Source organism: Ochotona princeps, chromosome X, assembly GCF_030435755.1.
Source record: "Ochotona princeps isolate mOchPri1 chromosome X, mOchPri1.hap1, whole genome shotgun sequence".
Lineage (NCBI taxonomy): Eukaryota > Metazoa > Chordata > Mammalia > Lagomorpha > Ochotonidae > Ochotona > Ochotona princeps.
The window spans coordinates 62,542,382-62,568,198 of record NC_080865.1 but is presented as its reverse complement, the minus strand read 5'-3'; the positions used below and the strand labels follow the sequence as shown (position 1 = coordinate 62,568,198).

The window sequence follows — 25,817 nt, the reverse complement described above, 5'->3', positions numbered from 1 at the left end:
TATCACTTTCAGCAGTAACCCTATCAAGTCAGTTTAGGCAAAATTCCCTTTATCTCTGATATTTCATTTTCCTAATTTTCCATCCACTGGGTTCCAGCTTGCTCCTTAGCTATAAATGGCTGAAGCCAAGCCCCTCTACATTGTCTCAAATATTGATGCTAGGCTTCATCAGGGGCTAGTCTCTCAGCCTCCTTCCCTTAGCTTTGAAGGCCATGGCTTGCCTTGCCTTTTGATGCTGAATCAGCTGCTTAGTCAAAAGAACTGACTGAATAGAGTTGCACAGCTGCCCCTATAAGGTTCTAATCACTTTTTCACAAGGTCATTTGTTTCTTCCAAGGACAATATCTCCCGTCTCATGGAGTTTCTCTTCCAGAAACTCCAGGCCTAGGGCCAAACAAAAGTGTAAGAAAAAAAAAGTCAAACTGTAAGGAAAACTTTCACCCTAACTCCTGGAGGATCCCTGGAATTAAGCAACAGCTACCCAGATCCTTGCTCTGTCCTTTGCAATAAACTTATCTTTCCTTAAATACCCAAAGTCTGTGATTGGCTTCTTATGCATCTTGATAGCAAATCCAGTTTGGGGGCTTCTAGAGAAACTCCTCCAGTCAACTTAGGGGTTATTGCATCTCATCTCTCCTTGTCCTGTGATCCTCTGAATATAGCCTACCTGTGGACTTGGTAGTGGAGATGCATGGACTAGAGATTCTTCACACAAGAAAGCAGGCATAGGCTATACAGTAGAGGTAAGCAAGGTAGCAAGGTTTAATGGGGTAGGGAATCTGTCAGAACAGATGGGCACCTCTTTGGACAGAATCTGACAGAGAGGATGTCCAGCCATTCAGAGATATGCAAGATTACATAGTTTAAGGAAGAGAAAATGCCAGAAAGGCCAGGCGAACATCTCAGGAAGTGGCAGAGAGCTCAGAGCAATACACCTTATAGACCAGGCTGGCATCTCAGGGAAGAGCTGAGTGCAGTCTGTATTCAAACTTGGGCTTATCAGGGAATGGGGTCCTTTTTCTCCCAACCCTCACTGGACAAAATTTTGCTGAAAGGGAAATAGGTAAAATTCCTCCCACAGTTACATTGGGAAGAATGTTATCACACTGAGTAGCCTCCTAGCACCAGTAAGCCTGTGTTCTCTCAGGATCCCTTCCTCTGGAAAACATTGGGACCAGTTTGCAGGGTACAGGCTGGATTCCAGTGTAAAATACTATCCTGCTACCAAGTATATCGCTGAGGCTGCTAGCATATGTTACATCTCTCTCTCACACACAGGCTAATTTGTAACTTCCTACCTAACATACCAAGGTTTCTCTTTCCCTCCTGGAATATCTGTCTATCTGTCTTCAGTACTCTAACTTTTGTCTGGCTCTGGTTTTATTTAATAATAATTGCTATTATTTCTATTTCATAATTTAAATTTTTTATTGTAAATGAATATAACTTCTATTTCAAGTCAATGTACTAAATTGAACTAAACTGAACTAAATCCCCAATACCATCATGGAGAGTATGTATTTCAAATAATTTTCCTTTTAAAAGAAATAAAAATTAACTAAATAAAAGAAGCAATGTTTTCTGACATGTGGTGTTGAAAAAACAATCTTCTTTTCCACACTGGCATTATCTCCTCCATGGACCACATACTTTTGCTTGAAGCGTGTACCCTCACACCTGATCATAAGAAAAACAATCTTGTTTTGAACTTCCTGCTTGTCTTGAGTTTGACAAAAGTAGGTAACTGAGGATAAGGAGAGAGTTGGAAGTAAACTTACTTCTGCTCTAGTCTGAAGTTCTGAATTTTTCTTCAGCAGCTACAAAATTGCCTGGATTGCTTATGGCCTTCATACCAAAATAAATAAGACCAAACAAACAAAAAACCAAAAATAAACTAAATTAACATTTGTTTCCAATGTTTATTTTGGTTTTGTCAATTATGTATGCAATTTACTTTGCAAAGTATAGACTCTCATCCCGCTAAAACCTGCTCCTGGCTTATTCTCAGAGGTGATAAATGTTACTTTGTAAGAATAAGCTTTTTTCCCCATCTATTTAAAAATTATTCTCTTAATACTGAATGATGGAATAAAAACGAACATAATGGCAGTAAGGTCAGGCCCGAAATTTGTTTTGAATTGTCAGGAAAGCACAGTGTGCTTCCTCAGTAACTTGATTTGTAACCACTTCAAATGACTCTCACTTATACACTGAGGAAATCCCAGGTGTTGATAGTTAGTTGACAGGGTGTTAATGTAATTAACATTCTGTCAGCTCTTCCTGTCAATGTGTTAATGGTGCCCCTGCTGCTCAGTCACTCCCTGTCCTCCAATTGGGGAAATGATTCAGCCAGCAGTCAATCAAAAAGCTAAGCTGATTTTGGGCAACAGACAGCTCTGCCATTGACAAAAAATCTCTGTGTGTAAATGTGGTAAGAAATTTGTCAACAGGATATAAGCAGTAAGGTCAACATTGTGGTTAATGTGCTTTTGCAGATGGTTACAGATGTTAAGAGTGGGCCACGGCGCACACTTTTAAGTCCAAGGAGCCCACTTTTAACCACAAAGAGAGAGAGGGCAAAGAAGGGATAGAAGAGTGGGAGGAAGGAGGAGAAGGAAAGGGAAGGGCAGAGAGAGGTGAAAAGGAGAGGGCAATAGTAAGAATGGGTAAGGGAGAGTGACTCAAGGGTAAGGGAGAGTGCCTAATGGGTAAGGGAGAGTGACCCATGTGTAAGGGAGAGTGACTCATTGCTCAGAAAGTGGCTGATCACCAGAGTATCTTGAGTTCAAGGAGATAGAGATGTTGTAGAAGCAAAAGGTCTCTGACCATTCCTTGCCTTCGTTTTTCTCTCTAAGGAAAACAGGGAAACTAGAATTGCTCTCTTGGAGCAAGCAATAACTTAAATTCAAAAAGGAAGTCTATTTTGTCCTCCTTTTTGCCACTGAAGCAGAACACGTGTCTTGCTCCCTACCTGTGGCACAACAGGGCAGGGGAATCTTGCTGGGAACCCTCTCCAAGTTTATGACTACTAGATCATGCCACTTTTTGTCCAATCATGTTTTTACAACAACTGTCCAATGCTTCCACCACACTCATCACAAAAATATATACTCCCAAAGTTGGTGGGGGGGAGGGGTCTTCATCTGAAGACTGTTGTTTCAACAAAAACTTGGATTAAATAAACATGTTCTGCTTTAGCCTTATTAATCTGCCTTTTCATGTAGAATGTCAGCAATCAGTTTTGTAATTGGTAAGAAAAAGATATTACTATTTCTCCTTTATAAAAAAGAAAACTCCTGGGGAGATTCTGCTGTTTGTTATTCCTAGGGTTATTAAAGCTGTTGTTTGTAATGTGTGTATCCCATCTCCAAGATCCAGTTGAAATTCTGGCCATTCTTCCAATTCACCTTCCTTTTAATGTGTTTAGGGAAGCAATGGAGGATAGCCCAAATACTTGTGTCCTTGGCAACCATGTGGGAAACCTGGATAGAGCTCCTTAGCCCCTGGCTTAATCTGGCCCATTGTTGTAGTCATCTGGGAAAGTGAACCAGCAGATCTCTTTCTTTGCTGTCTCCCCCAGACCCCCATCTCTGTCACTCTGCCTTAGAAACAAAAGGAAAGAACAAATTAATTTAAAAGTAAAGAAAAAAAGAAAAAGAAAAACAACACTTGCCAGTCATACTCATGGTACTCATGGCCAAGAAGATAAAAGTTGAAATGTTATATATAATGTCAATGTCACATGGAATGTCAAGTAGAAGAGAAAATGGTTGACAGTAGCATAGTGTCCATTCCTGGTATTCTCTCTCTCTTTCTCAGGTGTGGGTTATTTTTCAAAGTGCAGGAACCCAATGTCATTCTAAACGCCACCGCACCAATATTTGTAATGAATGACGAACATGGATACATATTACATAATTCCTGGTTATCTTAAAGATAAAAAGATGATTTGTTAGATATGAATAAATTATGCACAAAGGTCAACAGTGTTGTGGCACACGGTTTTATAAGTTGTTTCAGTTTCTTAATAGAAGGTGGCTTCCTACAATGACACAGAGACAACTGTGATCAATTTTATCAGAAGAAATAGAAAAGATCCTGTTAGATAAATAGGAACTTCCAAAATTATATTTATTTTCATCCTATTTGAAAGGCATTGGGAAGGAGGGAAGGAGAAAGAGACAGAGGCATTGATCTTCCAACTGTCAGTGCACTCCCTAAATGTCCACATTAGCCAGGCCTAGGCACAGCCCAGGTCATGAGCCAGTGAACCAGTTTGAGACTCCAATGTGGATGACAGAGACACAAGGATGTGAGCCATCACCTGCTGCTCTCCACAGTGTGTGTTAGCAGGAAGCTGGATTGGAAGCAAAGTAGCCAGTACTTGAAATACACAAAGTTATGGCATGTGAGAATCCCAACTGGCAAATTAACCACTGTGCCCAACACATGCCTTGACATTCTTTCCTGTTAAAATTCAGGGTAACAGCACTAGTTTCTCTACATAGTATTTTGAACTTCTGAACAACATGTGTTAACATGCGTAGCATTAGTAAATGCTGTGATTTGTTCGAGAGTTTCTCTCTGTTTTATAGTCTTATATTTTTTAGGATTTATTTTGTATATATTTGAAAAGCAGAGTTATAGAGAGAGACAGTGGGAGAGAGAATCTTCTATACAATGGTTCACTCACTAAATGGCCACAATGGCCAGGGCCTATCCAGGCCAAAGCCATGAGACAGGAACTTTTTCCTGGTCTCTACATGGGTACAGGGATCCAAGGACTTGGGTGATCTTTTGATATTTTCCCAATCACATTAGCAGGGAGATGGATAAGAAGTAGAGTAGCTAGAACTTCAACTGGCAACCACAGCAGATTCTAGTTTTGCAGGTGGAGGCTTAGCTCATATACCACAATGGCTGCTCCTTTATAATCTTATAAAACTGATTCTGCTTGTTTTGTTTGTTCTGTTGATAGAGCATGCAACTGTAATCCCAACATGTGGCCCTTGGTTGGCTTAATCTATTCCTGATGTAGTAACCAATACCTTGGCCTGGGTAACTTAGAAATAATAAAGATTTTTCACAGTTCTAGGGGCTAACAAGCCCAAAACCAAGGTACCAAAGAGTCTCCTCTGGGGATTACGTTTCAGCAGATGTAAACAGCATTGGGCACACTGGGTAGCTGAATCTGACAGAAACCGAGGTAAACAGCAGAAATAACAACGTCTCTCTAATCTTCTCCAAATCCCCTCTCTCCTAGAGTCTATCATAAAAACTAGAATCTCCCTTCCACTTCATCCCTGAGGCCGACTATCAAAGCTAGGAGGATCATTCGCTGCCCTTCCTTTCTCCTCCTCCGTCATGTGTCAAATATCTTGCCGTATACTTACAGAGAGCAAATGTCACATAGGGAAGCCAAGAGGAATCTGAACAAACATGTTTCTAAGTGGCCATAAATTTTGTTACAACTAGATCACAATCTTGTCTTTCAGTCATACTCTAGACAACTGTCCACAAAAACAGTTTGTCCATTTCTTTGGTCTTCATATATGAAGGCTCCACATCATATAAACCTTGTATTAAACAAATCTGCATTCCTTTCCTTTGATTTGTCCTTTGTTATAGGAATGTAAGCTATGAACATTAAAGTGAGAAAAGAAAGCTTTTCTCTCTTATTATTTTTTCTGAATCAGAAAAGTCACTAGTTCTGGAGAGAAAGGGGGAAATAGAAGTGATTAGTTTCCTTCTAAAAGCACTGACTTTGATCAGCTGGAAATAGCCTAGGTCATTTCATTTACGATAGAGCTTTTCTTCTCCTTCTTATTTTTTGGTCAATATTTTTTGACATTTACTTTAAAAGATGTGGGTCATTTCTTCTAAAATAAACTATACTTTTATATAACCATGCTCTACAAAAAAGATTCAACATTACTCAAGATTTTGAGACTTTCATGGAAAAAATTTAACAATAAGTACAGCCTATCACTATCGGACAATATCCATTTGAGGGGGTCAGTGAATGCAGATTCTTGGACTGGATGACTGCAACTGTGACTAAACACACATTAACTGAGTGTGTGTACTCTATTAAATCATTATGATGGGCAAGCTTGGGAACATCCAGATAGATAGCATGCAAGTTCCAAAGTGTTGGCAGTTTAAGGTCAATTTTTGCATCACATGCCTGCTATATTATCATGGCTTGGCAATAACTAGCATATTGAAAGTTCTCAATCAATATTATAAGTAAGCTTGAACACAGGTTGCAGCTTAACACAGCACAACTTGGGAACTGGGTGTTGCTCTGCTGTAACCACTACACTCAGATTCCTCAAACATAGATGCTGTTCAAATAGCCAATATTACTTTCAAGAGAAACTACTCCTATAGTTGTTCCCATTGTGATTAAGATTTAAAGGGCCAGTGAACTGAAGCAAAACAATTTATTTGCCGGGGACAGAAATTCTAGAAAGATCATCTAGAATAATTCCATACTAAAAATTGACTCATTGCTCTAAATTTAAAATAGGATGAAGTATCTCACAATAATATTTTCTCATTTGATAGTTAGAAGGAAGAAAAATATTAACTAGGCAATGCAACTGATATGAAATACACATATATATATATATGATGGCTATGCATTTTCTTTCTTTCTAGAAGTTTAAAGCTCTCAACAGCAGAAATCCTCCTAAGCAGAATAATTTGAGCAATAATTTATCATTATAGTAGATTAATTCATCTTTGTTGAGAAACTCAGCTCAGTATTTTAACATATTCTCTAAAATAAATTAGTACACTATTATTTTTAAAATATAATATGCAAAGCTACAACTCCATACATTTTAATATAGTTTCCAATCCACTTGTAGACAGTCACACTTTAGTGCCACTTAAATGAAGAATAACCATTCATCTGTAACTTACAGATACAGAAGGCTTTGAATTTTCATTTTAAAGTGCTTAATTACCTGAACTAAAGAGAAATAAAATGAGGTGTCCAGGCCAAGTTCATGAGAGTTTGAAATTACTTTTCTTTTTCTAAATTAGCAACAAAGACTCAATGTTGCAAGCTGTTGTGTGGTCATCAGCCAAGTGGAGAAGAAAATATTCAAGAGAAAAGACAAGAACCAAAATTGAAAGGAAAAGCAAAAAGGCTGCATTTCTACCCACAAGACAATGTAATGTATTTGACACAAAAAACTAATCAGCAGTAAAAGACAGCTTTTATTTTAAGTATTCCAGTGTGGCCAGTTATACTGTAACCCAAAGTCATCACTGATGATTTTCTGCCTCCAATCACTGCCAAAATTTGCTTGCAATATTTGTATTTATGAATGTACTCAGCATCATTAAGGGGCAAACAAAACACAGTATCACTTCATGAACTAATACACTGAGAGTGAATTTTTCTTTATATAAATCTAAATCATCATCCTCAAGTGATTCAAGTTCAATACCATAACTTCCACATTGGGTAGTAAAGGAAGAAAAAGGCAAAAGGTTTAACCTTGAAACAAGGTGACTGTCATACATTTCTTGAAGGAATTTACTTATTATCAGATAAAGAATTTATACTATTCACTGCCTCAAGAGATATAAAATGGTGAATCAATCTGCAGTTCAAGATATTTGTATAAACCCAGAGGAAGAGGATATGACTTTAACTTTTGAAAGCCAAAATAGGAAAAAAAAAAAGCTCTAATGTAATCTTTAGATACTGGATTTAACATTAAACAATTCTAGCTAAATAGATTTTATCATGTTTTCCTTTAAGTATATTTTTATAATTTATATATTAAATAAAAAGTAAGGGTTTGAAAATGTTTGCTTAGCAAGAGATGTTTATATATTATATGCTTACACACACACACACACATGTATATATATACACACAAATTTATTTAGATACATCATCTACAGACCTTGCATACATCCAGGCTTCCATTTATCTTTCAAAATCCTTTTATTGGACTGATATTAGTGATCTGCACAGCATCCTTGACTATGTACCAATGTCCTTGGGAAAATACATGCATTCATAATGAGAAATAATCTGCTGATCACCTTTAAGCATCTGGTTACACAAGAAGACATTTTTAAAAAGTTACACTTTAGATCTAATCAAGTCTCCTTTGACTTACCTTGCATATCTTGTGGGTTTTCCATGAAATTCTTCTTTGATAAATGGCATTTTTCTGACCTAATTGTTCCCTTGCCTATTAAATGTAGTTCAAAACATCATGAAACATAATTTGTACAACTAAAATAAAATCACCACAAATCCATCTAGATGGTGCTACAGACAAAATCTATAACTAATCGGAGAAGTTAGTAAATAGACAGTTAGATAGACAGCAGACACAGAGACCCACAAATACATGAAATGCTTGAATAAATAAAGGATATCGTCATCTTTTCCACAAACTTATCATGTAGATTTTCTGCTTGGGGGAATTTCTTGATGTCACGTTCCAGATGTACAATTTGTTGCTCCATTGCTGCGAGGTTGCTCTTGAGAATTTGAGCCGAAACTAAAACAACACAAAACAAAACAATGTGCAAAGAATTTAGCATATTTTAGCAGGTACTTTACAAAATAACTAAAAAAAATAGTATCTGTTAAAATATATGCTTATTGTGCAGAAGATTTCTGTGAAGTCAATTCACACTTCTCTGAATTACTGCTGATAAAAATTCTAGCCACCATGAAATAAATGAAAATGTATAATATACTATACCAAGTCATTATGCTTAATATAGGAATGTCACCATTTTGCTCAGCCATTAGTTAAAATTAATCTAATTCTACTTGAAATTATTAGTGGAATCCCTCATATTTCATCCTTTAAAATTCGAAGATTAAAATGAAACTAAGGTTCAAAGAGATCTTATCTTAGTAGTGCATATTCTTAGCTCTATCAATGATTTATGTTTATATTGCACAAGAGGATCAAACATTTTTCTTTTGTTGAAGAAATACCCAGATTTTTATAAGGCAACATCTATGGGAAAAAGTTGGCCACATTTAAAAGTACATTCCATACCCACAGAGCTATAGGTAAGCTAACTGTTGATATAGAAAGAGAATTTAGAGCAAACTCAAGGAATACATATGCACAGACACAACCACAAATGCTTTACCAGGCCTTCAGACACTATCATTAGTTGCATTAATTACCCCTAACACTTGCTGCACTTTTCTTTTTCATTCATTGACAACTAATAATTTTAAGTATTGTATTCAAACTAAAGGCATACTTAGCAGATTTCTCATGATGTCTTCTTTTCAGAGGTGTTTTTTCTAAAGACTTACAACTATTTTATAGATTCTCTATTACCACACAACTGCCAATTACGCATGAATACACTTCCATCAGTATCAACAGAATTTGGCAGGATTCTAGTTTAATAGACAAGGCAAGTACTGCATTTTGATAGGTAGTCTGTGAGACTGTAAGATTAATTTCTAAATCCAGGCCTTGGAAATATGTTTTTTTTAATTAAAGACCATGAAATATAAGAGGAAAGTATTACAATAGCTTTTTTTAAAGTATATTTTGTCCCATTCAGAGACATGTCAGCATTACAATGAAAAATTCAAAAGACTGAAAAAATGAACCGCTTGGCAAATTTCAGCCACACTGTTTTGATACAAATCCATCACACTGACATGCACACTTTTCTAACTCAAGCAGGACAAATCATCTTAAATATACATGGGAGTTTAAGAGCCTAAAAATCAAACAGCAACACTAAAGACTAATTTTTTCCCTTATTAATCTGTCAGTTTAAGTAGCTCTACCCAATTTAGTTTAAATCTGACAAGCTTGAAAATTATTTTTGTTGGAGAAATCTGTGAGTTTTGCCTTGCTAACAATTTACTGATAGTGCAGCATTCATTACTTGTTGTATTTAAAGGATGAAATTGAAGTGAATAAAATTTTGACTTTCCCACTCATTTTAAGGTAGGCGTGTGTGTGTGTGTGTGTGTGTGTGTGTGTGTGTGTGTATGTGTGTGTGTTTAGGTATGTGTACATCTATGCTTGCATTGTCATTAATTGTTCAAAAGATTTTATTTTTCTATGTACTTGATTACAAACTGGAAGAAATGAAATTGAGCACCTGCTTGTATCATTTAGGCTACATGAAATGTGCTGGATTTTAGGACACATTATCCCAAATAAGGAGCATTACAATTTAAAGCTGAAAGAACTGGAGAATTGATCTGTATAGGCAGGACTTTGGGATCTTCCCTGAAAGCAGGTCATAAGAACCTCATGCAAAAGTTTCTCACGATTCCTACAGGCAATGAAAATGTTGGTGCCCCAAGAAAAAGGAACAAAGACAGGAATTTGGAAGAACAGGTCTTGCTAAGTGTTCCTCAGCCTATTATATGTTGCTCATACTAATTCTTATCCCTATGATATTTTTCTGACACTCTGTATTGTGCATCAAATATACCACAAAAAAACCCACTTAAGTTGAACAGTTTCTTTGAGTCTTAATTTCCTTATGAAAGCTCCCGTGTCAATTAAAACTTAATAACATTTTTTTCTCTCACCGATCTGTCTTTTGTGACAGGAATCCTAGCCAATGAATCTGAAATAGGTAGAAGAAAATAATTTTTCTCCCATTCAGGTTAGAAAACCTAGAGTTTCACTCTAAGCAAGCCATAAAAGCCAGAAAAGGCACTTGCCAGCATCTCTTCTGCCTTCTCTCTTGAAGACTATCATTGCAGAAGAGTCCTACTCCACATCTGGGAGAAAGCAGTGCTACATACAGAGGCCAAGAAGACTGAACAGATTAGCCTTCCTTGGGTTTCCTGTCTCAATTTGGCTCCATTAGATGATATTTTGTTCAATCACATTTTCTAAACATCTGTCCATACTTCATTAAGCTAAGCATAAGAATAGACAGTTTTCTGTGGGTCTTTGGGTATTAATGTCTAAAGACTTGTGTGTCACATAAAACTTTACCTTATCTGTTATGATTTTCTGTCATCAAGCTGCCTCGTGTTGGCTGTTGTTATCCATGTGATTTATGACAAAAGGCATCATCCCTTTCTGCACTATACCTAATGGTAACAAACAAAACCAACTTATCAAGTTGTTTGCTTCTCCCTCAGTACTTGGAACTTGTTTATTATAGGAATATACACTTTTAAGAAGTGTGGTTTACAGTTAAATCGATATCCATTTCTGCTAATCAGAGTGCAAATAGAGTTCAGAAACAATCACAGTGAGCAAAAGTTAACATACCATTTACTACATGAGTATAGGAGGGAAGCATGAGGTTGAAATCTGTCTCAAATATACTTAGGAGGGAAGGCTGTAGGAGATGCTTAGGCATATGAGAAAGTGAGAGAAGAGCCTAGGAAAAACAGCATTTTTCTTAAAAGTGCATTCCTTTATCCTATTCCTTTAAAGGGTTATTAGTATTATGCATGACCAAATGATAATAAGACCTTAAAAACACAGGAATCCAGGAATTTAAGCTGGCATGTAAATTTATGCCTATAACAAGCAAGCAGTACCATCATTCTATAAAATGTTTTCCCTTACATTGGGGGAATTTTGTTAATTTTGAAATAAAATTGACACTAAAGCATACTTGGATTGGCCTATCAGATTTCAAAAACCCTAATTACAGTGTCATATTCTATATATCTGGAAAAAAGGCTTGAGATACAGCTTACTCATTAATGCTTTGTGGGTGGATAAGGGTGGGGTGTAGGCATCAGGAGAAGGGAAAAGAGCAACTGCAAGGTAACCTTTGGAATTTGCAACAGCTTTAAAAAAGATACAGTTGGTTGCTTAATGTCTCAGCTTGGCTCTTGCCGCACTGACTTCATGGACATGTGAATGTGCAGTTGTGCAGGGCCTTGCACCTTAATACTTTGCTGTTGTTTCGAAATTTAAAATTTTTCCAGTGAGGCTCCATATTTGCATTCTTTCCATGGTTCCAGAAATTACTTAGTTGGTTCTGGTTTCTAGCTGAAATAAATGTAACTTGGAAGAGTTGGCTAGAGAAACTGAGCAATTAATTCACCTGTTGGCTACTGCACATTTCCTTTTTGTTCACGGACAAAAAAAAATTATATTTCAATGGGTGTCATTTCACAGTAAATTGTGCTTGGGGACAGGAGGAAGCAAAGGAGAGGTACCCATTAATCTAGGGTGCTGCAGAACTGAGACTGGAACAGAATATCCCCTAAATCCTAAGTGTCACATACCGTTTAAAAATTTATTTATTTGAAAGGCAGATCATCAAAGAAACAAAGAGAGAGAGAAAGAGAGACACAGAGAGAGAATCTTCCATCTATTGGTTCCCTTCTCATGCCTGCAACAACTGGATCTGGGCCAGGCTGAAGACAAGAGCCAAGAACTGATCCAGATCTTCCACATGGGATGTCAAGCGCATGGGCCATCTTCTGTTGCCTTTCCAGGAGCAACAGAAGAATGTTGAAGAAGTACAACAACTAGGACTGAAAATGCTACTCTGATATAGGATACCAGTTAAGCAGCAACTTACCCAGTTATACCACAACACAGGTTACCTTATTTCATTTTGAATTAATATCATTAATTTTTTTTTGCTTGCAACCAAAATGAGCCTGCTTGAACTGTTTCCCATCAGCCATAATCTTGTCTTGTGGCAATCCCAGTCAAGTCTACACCCAACTGTATAGACAAGATATCAGTCATACTTTTGTCATCTACTCTGGCTATAGATACCATGTTCCTTCAATCAGTTTTCCTGTGGCTTAACGGTTGGATATTTCATCTAGCACTCACTGCTGCTCATGAGAACCAGGGTAAGTGTAGGCGGGGATGAGCTAGTTCTCTGCCCCTACAGAACCATGTGTGAGCTGTGTCTGGGTGTGGACCAGACTTGGTTGGACTATAACACTCAACAGTAAAAATCAGAATGGGTGAGGGATGGTCAGGAAAGTCTACTGTTCTTGCTAGGACAGGAAGTGAACTAATAGGGCTGGCCAAGGAACCAACTGGTGGGCGTGAGATCTGGCACTGGGAGAGGTTCTGATGGAGAAGACTAGAGAACTACTGTGTCGGGACACAATCCCTGTAGGTGAGCACAAGAACCATGATGGGGAGCAGCCCAGACCAGGTCAAGTGATGGTATCCACCAACATACATTTGGCTCAGGTTGGGGGAGAACCAGGCAGGGCCAGGACACATCACCTGCTGGTGAATCTGAGCATCAGAATGGAGTGTGGGTCAGGCCAGGTGGGGCCACAACACAAGTCAGTTGGAGGACAGCTGGGCTGGGCTAGGCTGTAGCCCCCACCAGCATGAGCTGAAATTGGGCATTGGGTGGGCCTGGCCAGACTACAGTACCCACTGAAAAATGCTGAGGTGAGGCAGCCCATGCCAGACTGGGCCACAGCACTCAACCAGAACATGAGGGACCCGGGGACGGTGGGAAGAGGTAAACTAGATAGTGGGGCTGTGTGGGGCTCCCTTGCTGGACCACCACTCCCACTGGTGAGTGTGAGAGCTGGGATAGGGGCAGAACAGGCCAAGCTGGGCTACAATAGCTGTTGCCCTCTGTGAGTTGGATCAGGGGAAAGCCAGGCTGGTTGACTGTTACTACTAGTGCAAAAATAAGCCAGAGTGGATGTGGGCTAGTTGGGCTTTGCCACAGCATCAGGTGACAGATGCTGGCACGGGGACAAATCTTGTCAAGTTAAACTGCAGGATCCAGGAGTGGGCCCAGTAGGAAAACAGTGGGCACCTCCTTGGCGGGCTTTGCAGGGGTTATTGGGATCACTCCAACTAGGTGGCTGCTCCCACTGGTTTGCATGAGGGCCAAGTGTGAGGTGGGCAGGATCGAAATGTGTTCTAACAGCCATTGTGTGTGTAGAAGACAAGGCTGGAGATAGACCTGACCCAGTAATTACAACCACCAGCATGTATATAAGCTGATTAGGGCAACAGACTGTGCTGGAGTCTGTATTGGCTAACACACACAAGAATCAGGTCTGGGGTCACTTAGGATGAAGTTTCTTTGGGGATCCCTCCAACTGAACTGCTGAACTCGGAACCTCAATTATGGATAGAATTGCAGGTCCCATGGTCTGACCATGGAGTGCATGTGTCAGAGCTGGGCCTCCTCAGTGGCTCAGATGGAGCAATGGACAGCACATTCAGTTGCACATGGAGGATATGGCAGTACATTGGAGTCTGTAGAAGACACCTGATGCCATAACAGAGGATGAAGGACAAAACAAATTAATCAACTACCCCAGAAAGTGTTGGCAATGAATATCAGGATAAACGGAGACTCTAAGGCATACTATGTCAATCAGTGGATTCTGGAGAGATTTCATCGTGCTTGGAGTGGCAAGGTTGGCAGTAATCCATAATTGTTGAACCCTCTTGAGTGGGACCCTCGGATCATGCCCCACATCAGGGACCCTGGGATGGCATCAGTTGACTGTCCTTAGTCCCATGTTATCGAGGTGGTTGAGGGGTTGGGTGTGGCTTCTCCCCTTATCTCATCTCTTCCCCCAGATACAGGAAGGAAAAAAAGAGAATGTGGAAAAAATGGTCTCACCCACCTTCCTGTAGCTCTTGACCCTTATCACCTTAATCAACTATGTAAAAATCATCAAAATAAAAATAACTATCTTAACAAAATAAAAAACATATAAAAGCTCATGGAAAGTAGAAAAAAAGCATTTGCCATTAAGTTCTTTTTTTTTTTTTAAAGATTTATTTATTTTATCACAAAGTCATATATACAGAGAGGAGGAGAGACAGAGAGGAAGATCTTCCGTCCAGTAATTCACTCCCCAAGTGAGCCGCAACGGCCGGCGCTATGTCAATCCGAAGCTGGGAACCCAGAACCTCTTCCGGGTCTCCCACGCGGGTGCAGGGTCCCAATGCATTGGGCCGTCCTCTCCTGCTTTCCCAGGCCACAAGCAGGGAGCTGGATGGGAAGTGGAGCTGCCGGGATTAGAACCGGCGCCCATATGGGATCCCGGGGCTTTCAAGGAGAGGACTTTAGCCGCTAGGCCATGCCACCGGGCCCCTGCCATTAAGTTCTTAATGAAGAATGAACATTTACTAATGCTTAGCATGTACTAGAAATTAAAGTAACTTTATGTGTTTACTCATCTAATTCCTAATACATTTCATGAAGCATGTATTATTCTTAACGGATGACAAGAGGAAATGGACCTGTTCTCAGGAAATCGTAAATGAAAAGCACTGTCCCTAGAAGTTGGAAGGTCAGCATCTTCAAATAAAATTTGGATTCCTTACCACTTATTGTCACAACAGCATGTTAGCGACAAATAAATGCTCTTCAATAATTCATGGAAAATGAATATTATAAAAAAACTATCCATGGATTTCAATTTTCTTCTGGCTCCAAAATAAATCTTTTTTTAAAGATAAGGTTTCTTAATGTACTTGAAAATCAGAATTACATAGAGAGAAGGAGACACAGACTTATTTTCCATCTTCTGTTTCACTTCCCAAATGGCTGGAGCTGGGCTGATCTGAAGCCCAGAGCTTCCTCAGCGTCCCCCAGGTGGGTCCAGGGGCCCAAGCACTTGGACTGACCTCCACTGTTTTCACAGACACAGGAAGTGAAGCAGGTAGGACTCAACTAGTGCTTATATAGGAGGACAGTGTCACAGGTGGTGACTTAACCTAGTATACCATGTAAACATATCTTTTCATTATTTTCCATAGGTTTTGCAGTACCTTGATATGTAGTTGTAGCAGAATAGGGTGCAACATTAATGGTACTGAAAGTCATACAGGCCTAGGTTCTTACTTTAGCCATACCAATCATTAGTTGTATTATCATAAGCCAATGATTTTGCTTCTCTGAATCCTTGTTTCCCAGGTTGCAATATCCAGACACTAATATCTTCATTAAATAGCAGTAATCCAAGTTAGACAATTTGGCAAGTATAAAGTATCCATATTCCTGTCATTAATAAGTAATTTATAAATAATTATTTCCTAGTTCATCTTGCTCTCTCTTATCTCTTATCTTTTAATATACAAAGTCACAGTGGATAAACGTCAACATGAATTAAACAATTTACAAAAACAGACATTCCCAACCTGCTACCTTTATTGTGGACTATTTCATATTACTCTTCTTTCTAACCAATGTAACAAAGTTTAGGTCGTGTTTTTTGTTGGTAGATTCCACAAAGTGCATCAAATTTTAGGTCGGGGAACAGTCACAATTACACCAATAATAAGGCAACTTCTTGGGGATATCAGCAAGTTCTTAAAATAAAGGGTATCTTAAATGATATTTCTATAAAATGAAACTTATATAATGTTCTATATATTTCTAGGACCATTCAAAATGAGCTATTTTGGCTTTCCAGAAGAAAGGTGTTTGAAAAGAATAAACATTTTTCCATCTGATTACTTGCTTTGAATAAATTCACTTCAATCTTGAGTTGGGAGTTAATTAATGTTGTGATTATTTATTTAATTAGGTCTTACCCTACCTTATTACTAAGGGATAGGATGAAAGGAAGAGAAGGAAGCAGAGAGCAACAGAGAAATATCTAGAAGGTGGAAAGGAGGAGAAAGAAGAGGGACATACATTATGTGTATATATATATTTTGTTTTTGCTAGAGACAGCAGGCAGATGAAGGTACTTGGAACTCCAAGAATATTTAAGTATCAGGGCGTGTTAGAACACTTGCCTTTTGCATAACCTCAGCCTTAGGGGATATTTTTGCGCCTGTCATTATATCAGTTCACTAATATAAATTACGGAGTCTTTAATGATGGTGCAAACACTTTGAATCTGAGTAAATTCCCACTACAGGCATTTTCAATGACTGATTAGTCAGTCTGGTAGCACTTTAATTTTTTTCTCTCATTTCATTTTTTACATCTGCTATTGAATTTGAATTATAACACTAAAAATTAAATTATAGCTTTGGGGTTCTTTATTATAGCTTTCTTCCTCGTACTCCATAAATAACCTTTTAAGCTCAATATACTCTCTTGAGTTACATGTAGGGGAAACTTTCTCTACCAATCTTATTTATCTACTTGCTTCAAGCAAATATATGATATGGTTTGGTTTTCATTGGAAACATTTTAAATGACAGACTGTCTACTTAGTACTTTTAAGAAAATAAAGTATGAGATAAATAAGACGGATACTTTGGAAAGATTTTTCATTATATTCTTCAACTCTACAGCATGTAAGAACGGATAATTCAAGAAGCAAAAAAGAGATCACAGTATTTTGGTGACACCCTTTAGATCATATTCTGAATGTGTAAATTTATCTAAATATCAAAGATTTTCCAGAAGCATGTGGGTTTTTGAATTAAATATTAATTTTAATCATAGAAAAAGTAACAGTTACATTTTGCTCTTAGAAAGGCCAAGTAAAAATTTACTCTTGCAAGTACATATGTGAACAGACCCAAACACAAGCATAGCATACTGTAATATTCTTTAACTACATATGTTTAGTAGAAGAATGATTATCAGCTGAGCTGCACACCACTAAAGTGACTCATCCAGAAATCATGTTAAAAAAAAAAAAAAAGGAATATTACAAGTACCCTGGACAGGGGACACTGTTGTAGTCTTTGTTAACTGCATTTATAATTTAATAGCTTCATTTGTATGAATACCATACATGGAAATGAAGCAGATGTGTTAATTTAGCAGCAGTAACAAAGGCTCATCATTGTGGGCTTCTTTAAAGAAAATATTTTCTTTAAAGAAAATAAAGAGTATATGGCACGCATGTAAGAAGTTCCTTATGTGAAAAAAAAAGTTAGAAAAAGACTAATTTTTCATGGAAAAAATATTGAAAAGTCATCCTTAAACAAAACTAAATAAATCTTAGAATTATTTTTAAATTGCATTAAAACTATGTGGTAATGATAAGTGTTCAAAAGTACCATTACTTGCCCATGAGTGCCATGCCTAGAACTAATGCTGAGAACAGAGGAATTTCAATATGAAAACTGCATTATATGGCTGGACTCTATAAACTTCACTGAGCACATTGCTGTATCTGAGATTATACCTCTATACAAATTCTGAGAATGCTGGATTTTCTACTATTCTCTATACCAAGAATATTGGGATGTACTTAAAAGGCAGAATGATGGACTTGTGGCTGTTATTAAGGGACTAAATAAACAATATGGGGGAAACAGTGGGGAGGGGTGGCTTAAGTTGGAAGGTGAAATCCCTAAGCCTAAGGACCTCTAACATGAAAAACAAAGAATTAAAAAAAAGATGCAAACAGAAAAAAAAATTTCAACCTGAAAAAGCTCAATCTGAATGTATTAAAAGAAAAAAAAAGCTGTAGCCTTCTCACAAGAGGAAATGAAAAACAATCTATAGCTGGGTGGTATGGCTGACGAACAGCTGGAATAGAGGAGTAGAGGAAGTTTGAAAGCCTGGAAATAGTGATTTGCTGTAAAAAGTTCTTGTAGCCTGACCACATAACCGACAGTGGTGGACAGCTGCCCGTGAAGAACTGCATGCCTTTCCCTGCTGTCTCTTCTGCAACTCTTAATCAGCCTTCCGCAAATACTATGTACGAATTTTAACATGAAAGGCAAACAAAGTCAAACAAACCAAAGCAAAATAAAACAAACCAACTGAAGTTCCCTACTCTTGCTGACAGTCCTTCCTTAGCTCCAGGCCAGGTCTGAGAAGTATATATGCAGGTGGAAGGTTTTATAGAGCAGGAAAAGGTCTTACTGCAATAGCTTGCTCTAGTTAGAAAAAGCATTTTAAGGCTCATTTACTTTCTTTGCAACCAAAAAATACACACCCATCTGCACTTCAAGTATTAATGGCTCAAGTCCAATCGAGTTGAGATTCGGCTATATTGAATTTTCCTCCTATGGAGATTTCCATTAAATCACTGAAATGGTATTTTCCTCAATTAAAACAGAACAAAACAACAGCAACAAAAATAAACTTGTCAAAATCTTCTAATAGTAATAAATCCTTTACGACACCCCGATATTCTGTTCACTTCTCAAATGTTTGTTATGCATTCTGCTTTAACCTTGGATTTAGAGTGCTAATGATAAAGGTGAACATTTTCAGAGAGGGTTAACAACAAATGAACTTACAGCAAACTTACAGAGTTATTGAAAATAGGGCCTATGGAAATGTAGACTGAGACTAGAAAGAACAAGTACTTGGGTTGTCTTCTGTTTCCTTCCCAGGTATACTAGTAGGAAACGGGACCAGAAGCAAAGCAACCAGCAATCAAACTGGCACTCAGACACATGATGCTGGCAATGACATCCATGGCCTAACCAGTTACCTCACAATGCTAGTTACATCTACTTGCTTCATAAGTACGTTTTCTTTTTCTTTTTTTTTTTTTTATTAATGTCATTGCGTTATGTGACACGCATTTTTTTTTTATGCACTGGAATTCCCCCCGCCCCTCCCCAAACCCTCCCCCCACCCACAGTGGATTGCTCCACCCCGCTGTATTTCCATAGTTCAAACTCAGTTGAGATTCTTTCATTGGAGGTTTTGACCAATCATAAAGTCCAGCATCTAATTGTCCTGGCAAGTTCAATGGCTTCCTGGTGAGACCATCTCTGGTCCAAAGGCAGAACCAGCAGAGTATCATCCCAATCAAGTAAAAAACTCAACCTAATATTTACAACCATTTACAGCATTATGGCATTAATTGACATGGTATTGATTAACCAATATGTTACTAGGAAAATGCATGTTCTCGACCACAACCTGTGACTTCCTCATAGACATTTCAACTTTGGTTTACATTCAACCATGTTCTATATACCTTAAAATGGCTATAGATTGCTATTCAGCTGTCTCTTGTCTATTTCAATGTTAGTATTTAGCATTTTATAGCATTGAAGCGTGATTTTGCACACCCCTCCCAAAAACATTCACCTGAACTGTTGACATTTGTCCTGTTAAAGTTATAGAGTTGGACTACCCGAAAAACAGCCAGGTTCAGCATAAGTACGTTTTCACAGCTGCCTTTAATCAAGTCATCATTAACTGGTCACTTTAACAATACGCCCTTACTTCTCGCATATTATATCCAAAATAAGGTGAGAAAACACCATATAAACTGATAACACCTTTTGAATACTTTCTTCTTTTAAAAATGTAAATTTATTTGTTTTTATTGGAAAGGCAGATTTAGAGAGAGAAGGAGAGACACACAGCGATCTTCCGTCTGCTAGTTTATTCCTCAAATGGTTACAAGGGCTGGAGCTAAGCCATTGTGAGACGAGCAGCTAGGAACTGCCTTCAGGTCTCCTTTGTGGGTTCAGGGGCCCAACGACTGGGGCCACCCTCTGCTGCTTTCCTAGGCCATAAGCAGGGAGCTAGATTGAAAGTAGAACCACAAGGACTAAAACTGATGCACACAGTGGATGTCGGTGCCACAAGCAGAGGCTTAGCTGCCTATGCTACAGTGCAAGCCTCAAACAGGTACTTTATTGCACAAGAATTACACAAAGTTTGATTTAATGAAGATTCATAAAGCTAGAATTCCATATTAAAGGAACCATCGGATTGGACATTGTGTCAGAGTGGATTAAGCTGCCACTTGACATGCCCACACACCATATTTGGGTGTTAGGATTTGCCTGCACTTTGATTTCAGCTTCCTGCTAATAAATCATGTATAGGTCTAAGTAGCTGGGTGGTTGCCTCACACAATGGCAGAGGCAGATGAGATTCCTGGCCCTTGGCTTTGGTGTGGCCCAGCCTTAACTCTTCTGGGAATTTGGGGATAGAAATTAAAAAAAAAAAAGTAGACAGAAGATACCATGTCCTATTTCTTGGTCTATGTCACTCTGCCTTTCAAAACTTAAATGTATGTTTAAAAGACAACCAATAAAAAAGAATGCTAGTTATCTTAGGCATCAATCTGGTGATCATGGCCAAATTTTTCATAAGCTCTTTTTCCAAATACATCAGGGAAATTAAAAAGCCTATACATAGCATAGCTATTCCTGTATTTGGGAACTTATCCAGAACAATTTTACTGTAAGAAGTACACAGATATGTACAAGTACAATAAATACATTAATTTTCAACCAAACTGAATACTATTTTTCATGACATCAGTGATGTTATGCTGAGGTCATAATACAAGAACACTTAAGATCCATTTCACATTACTGCTGTCTGGATTAGCAATTATTCTGCTGTATAACAGAGTTACAGGTCAGACAGAAGATGATTGAGAGGGTATATTAAGCCTCTGGTTGTACTATCCTTATTTCATTAGCTGATCGTGGGTGCTAATAGGATTATTATATTCACAGAAATAACAGTTTGGTAAACTAAACAATAAGAAAAATCTAATGATTTTCTGTGTTGCTCACAACTATAATCAATCACTAAATAAAGTAGGGCTTGATTAGTTGCATGAGTATTATCATCGGATAAATCTATCTTAAATATTTTTCTGTCACAACCTAATAATAATAATAATTAGTAATAATAACAGAGATGCAAGAAGGATATTTGGGCAAGCTGGATAGGAACTGCTTATGATTCCAACTTTTTTAATGAGGGGCTCAATTTGAGTCCTGCATTTACTTCTGTTCTAGCTTCCTGCTAATGCCTTTGGGAAGAAGCAGGTGATAGCATGCATTCTTGGGACCCTGCCAGCCAAGTGGTTGACGTAGATGACAAATCTGGCTCTTGGCTTCAGTCTGGTCTAGCCCTGGCTACTGTGGACATAGGGAATGTGAACCAGCCTTCTTTCCTTAGCTTAAAATTTCCTTGCTCTGCTTTTAGGATTGTAAATCAGTCTGTTAATGAAATTACCTTACTAAATTGAGGGAGTGCTGCAATAAGCCCTACAGAAGTCCTGAACACAACATGCATGAGGTCATGTTTATCTACTTTAGATTGCATTTTGGTAATTGGTCTTTCTCGAGACAATCTCTGCCCCCCTGCCCAGGAACCTCAGGCCTTAAGTAAAAAGTAACTTCTATCTACACAGAATCCCTAGACTGCCTAGAATCCATCTTGCCATCTCAAATAATCAAATGAGTGTCACAAGCACTTTAAGCCAACTATGGAGCTGGACATGAGCTGAATATACATCTCTTAGCACCAAATTCAATCTATAAGGACCTTTGATCCTAACACTTTGAAGATCTTTCAAAGTATGTGATAACTGCCTGGCTCCTTCCTCTAAGTTCTAAATATCTCCTTTTTCTACCAGCCTACTGTTAATAATTTCCTTGCTGAATATTAAGCAATTATATACAGAATTGTGGACCCCCATAACAACTATCTTTGGTGCTTGTTGGAGTTTTTCCATTTGCATTCTACCAGTTATTATGGCTGGTTTTCTCAAGAGAAGCATATTTTTAAAGCAGAGTGAGGCTTAAAAAATAATCTTCCTATTCTCACCTTATAACACCATACTTCCATATAAGAAATGGCTAGCACATTTTGCTTAAACCAAGTCTCCATTTCTTTCATTTATCTAGTTACCAAACAGGTGAATTTTTTTTTAAGTGTAAACTGCGTTGTTAAGCTTATGGTATGTTTACAGGAACTTTCATACCATGCTAACAACAAAAAAAAAAAAAACAAAAACAACAAGCAACATGTTTTTTCTAGAAAAGAATTAACAAGAGGCTACAAGTACTTTCAATTTTTAGCTAGTTGTTGTATTCTCTTCAACAAAGTGCCTAACTGAAAAAAAATGTGAGCTTTCACCAAATAAATTAAAATGGTCTTATTTGTAGTGTCAGTAAAGGACATCAATTAGATGACAAACCATAAGAGAATGATTAAATAATAGCTTTGATATAATACTATATTCGTATAAATACCAATTATTCAAAAATTATGAAAACTTTTGAAAACTAGAGAAACATTTTTGCTTCCATGTTAAGTGAAAAAAAAAAAACACAACATCATGAAGGGTTCTTTTTCATAGAAAGATCTTAACTGTGTAACACTTTTTGAAAAGAAATTTAACTTTGAACAGTACCACAATATCACTAGGTCACTTGCTCATTCTACATATTAAAGTGGTAGTTTGGATAATGTTCCGAATTAGGGTTAGTGACTAGTCAGCAAAGAAGGGAATGAACCTACCTAAACCTATGTACTTTGAAATAACATCTATACAAAACTGTTGGATATTCATTAGGTTCTAAATAAAGGAACTATCTTAGAGGCACAAAGATGGTTTTAAATCTGTCCTCTTTATAAGATTTAAATACATATCTGGACTGTGTTATTCAGAATTCTCATTGTATTAAAATGTGCTTCTACAAAGTTCTTCCACTCTACAGATACATTGATGAAATTTAAATAACAACTAGTTTCAAACATGGCACAAAGAAAGATTGTTGATGCTTTCAGTAATCTACATAGGTGGTAAGATGTCAGTCAAAACAAAGATTCATCAAAAGTCCAGTTTTCCAAGTGCTCTGACAAAAAAAAATATACAATCTCTCTCTCTCTCTCTCTCTCTCTCTCTCTCTCTCACACACACACACACACACACACACACACACACACTGCCTGGTAATTATTCATGAAACATTGGAAAGGAAATTAAAAGTGATCATTTATATAAGTATTGTGAGATAATGTCTTGCATACAGCAGGTTTTCAAACGGATATATTCAATAGAATGTTTGATTAATTCAAGTCAGCATTTGACTAACTATTGCCCACATACAAAATTTAGTTGGCTATGTGTTTTAGCATGGCCTATGAGGGAATGCTTCGATATTTTTAAAGTGTTTATAAAAATGAAAGGAGTATATTATCTTTGTGATACACTAGATTTGCCTAATGTTGAAATTTTAGTGCCGATACATAGGATGCTATTAGAACACAGCCAGGTTTGATTACTTGCACCACAAGGGCAGAGATGTATCTTTGTGACAGGGGCTTGGAGTAGTCTACAAGTGCTAACTATTTCCAGTGTGGATCTTTGAAGGAAAAAAAAGGATGGGCTGACCCATCCTGTAGTTTCATAAAACACATTCTTGACAACATTACCAATTTCTGAGTCCAGATTTTTCATGACAACATGGTGATAGGAATCCAGAGTGGATTGCTCAGGAACATACAATCTGGCACTGGCTTTTGTTTCCTCTAAACCTCCAATGCATCTGTGTCTCTGCAAAGAGTTCACATTTCTGAGGGTAAAATGTACACTGTGGATTCCATCATTTTGAATGGGTACACAGGTTTATGCTGTTGAATTCATCAAGAGAACGATAATTTAACAGAATTTCAGAAAAGCATTTTCTATGGCTAGAACAATGCTTACAGAGTGCATTAAATTACTCTGGTCAAAATGTACGTTAGGTCCTAAAACTGAATAAATAAAATGAAAAAGCAACAGATACATGTAGAAATCAAAGCCAGGCTTGCATAGCCACTAGCCAAAGTACAAAATACAACCACCACAATGTAACACCAAGTTTAGTCTCAATGGTCACTCAAACTGACAAAATCAAAGCCAAGGAAATTTGAAAGCAAGTTACCGAATGTGGCGTCATTTTCAATGGAGAAATGATCAACACTGATCTCCTATTTTCCATTAAGTTAACATTTATTTATGTGGTTCCCTACTGGACTTGTATTTACACATACAGATTGTTTTTTCCTTAGTGGACGTTTTTGTATTGTTCGTTGAGTTGATGCAGGGTAACATTTAGAAAAAAATAAGACAGAAATCTGCTGAAGAGAGTATGATTAGCATAAAGTGAAAATCAGATTTTAGCAGAGCAATATTTATTATTTCTCTCAGGATGCAGACTGACAAAAATTGTGTTTGGGCTCTTACAATAGCATTCATTTAAACATCTTGAGCAGTTTTGCTTTGGATCTTTTCAAAGTCGATAATATAAAAATAATTTGTGATGCTTTCAAGATGAGAATGGCATGTTGCTGTAAAAATTGTCTTTTTAGCTATTCATGTTACACTGAATTAATAAGTTAATAGATACACCAGGATATTTTTAGCAAGGCACTGCAGATTTGCAGGCTTTTCTCTCTCTCTCTCTCTCTCTCTCTCTCTCTCTCTCTCTCTCTCTTGTTTTAAAAGAACTTCATAAAATGTCAGAGAGGTACAATGAATTTTTAATTGGATAATACAGTTTACTGACCATTTTTATTCTCAAATGGCCACAGTTTTCAGATATGGATATTCTATAGTAAAACAGTACATGCAGATGTTAAGAGATGAATGTACTACTCCCCTGAATGTAAGCCACATATGTTTTGCAAGCCAATTAAGTTTGCTAGGCCTCTAGAGGGTACCAATAAGAATACTTCAAGAGTCATTCACAGGGGCTAGCATTGTGGTATAGCAGGTAAAACCACAACCTGTGATGCCAGCATCTCATGTGGGTGCCAGTTTGAAACCTGGTGCTCCATTTATGATCAGCTCCCTGCTAATAGTCTGAGAAAGGCAGCAGAAGACGATCCAAGCACTTAACATCCTGCCATCCACATAGGACATTTTGATGAAGTGCCTGGCTCCTGATTTTGGGGCCAGGCCATTGTGGCCGTGTCGGGACTGAACCAGATGACATAAGATATCTCTCGTTTCCCCCTCCTTCCCTCCCCCTCTATATCACTTCATCTCTGCAACTCTGACTTTTGAATTTTTTTTTTAAATTAAGGGTAATTTAAATGCCAAAAAGTTGAAAAAATTCTCTTTAATATATCGAGAAGAGTTCAGACAACAATTACTTTTGACCTATCATCAATGTATAGAACACTGCCTCAACATATTGCTATTCAGTGAAACAGAGAGAAAATTC

General features: G+C 37.6%; 1 protein-coding gene across 5 annotated transcripts in view; it reads right to left on the bottom strand.

Moving 5' to 3' along the window:
- Nucleotides 1-25,817, bottom strand: part of DIAPH2 (diaphanous related formin 2) — an 859,995-nt gene that overhangs the window by 327,644 nt on the left and 506,534 nt on the right. For all 5 annotated transcript variants that reach the window (XM_058659086.1, XM_058659087.1, XM_058659088.1 and 2 more), the window contains one exon: nt 8,413-8,537. In XM_058659086.1, the coding sequence (XP_058515069.1) occupies nt 8,413-8,537 (125 nt within the window). The remainder of the gene's footprint in view (nt 1-8,412; nt 8,538-25,817) is intronic.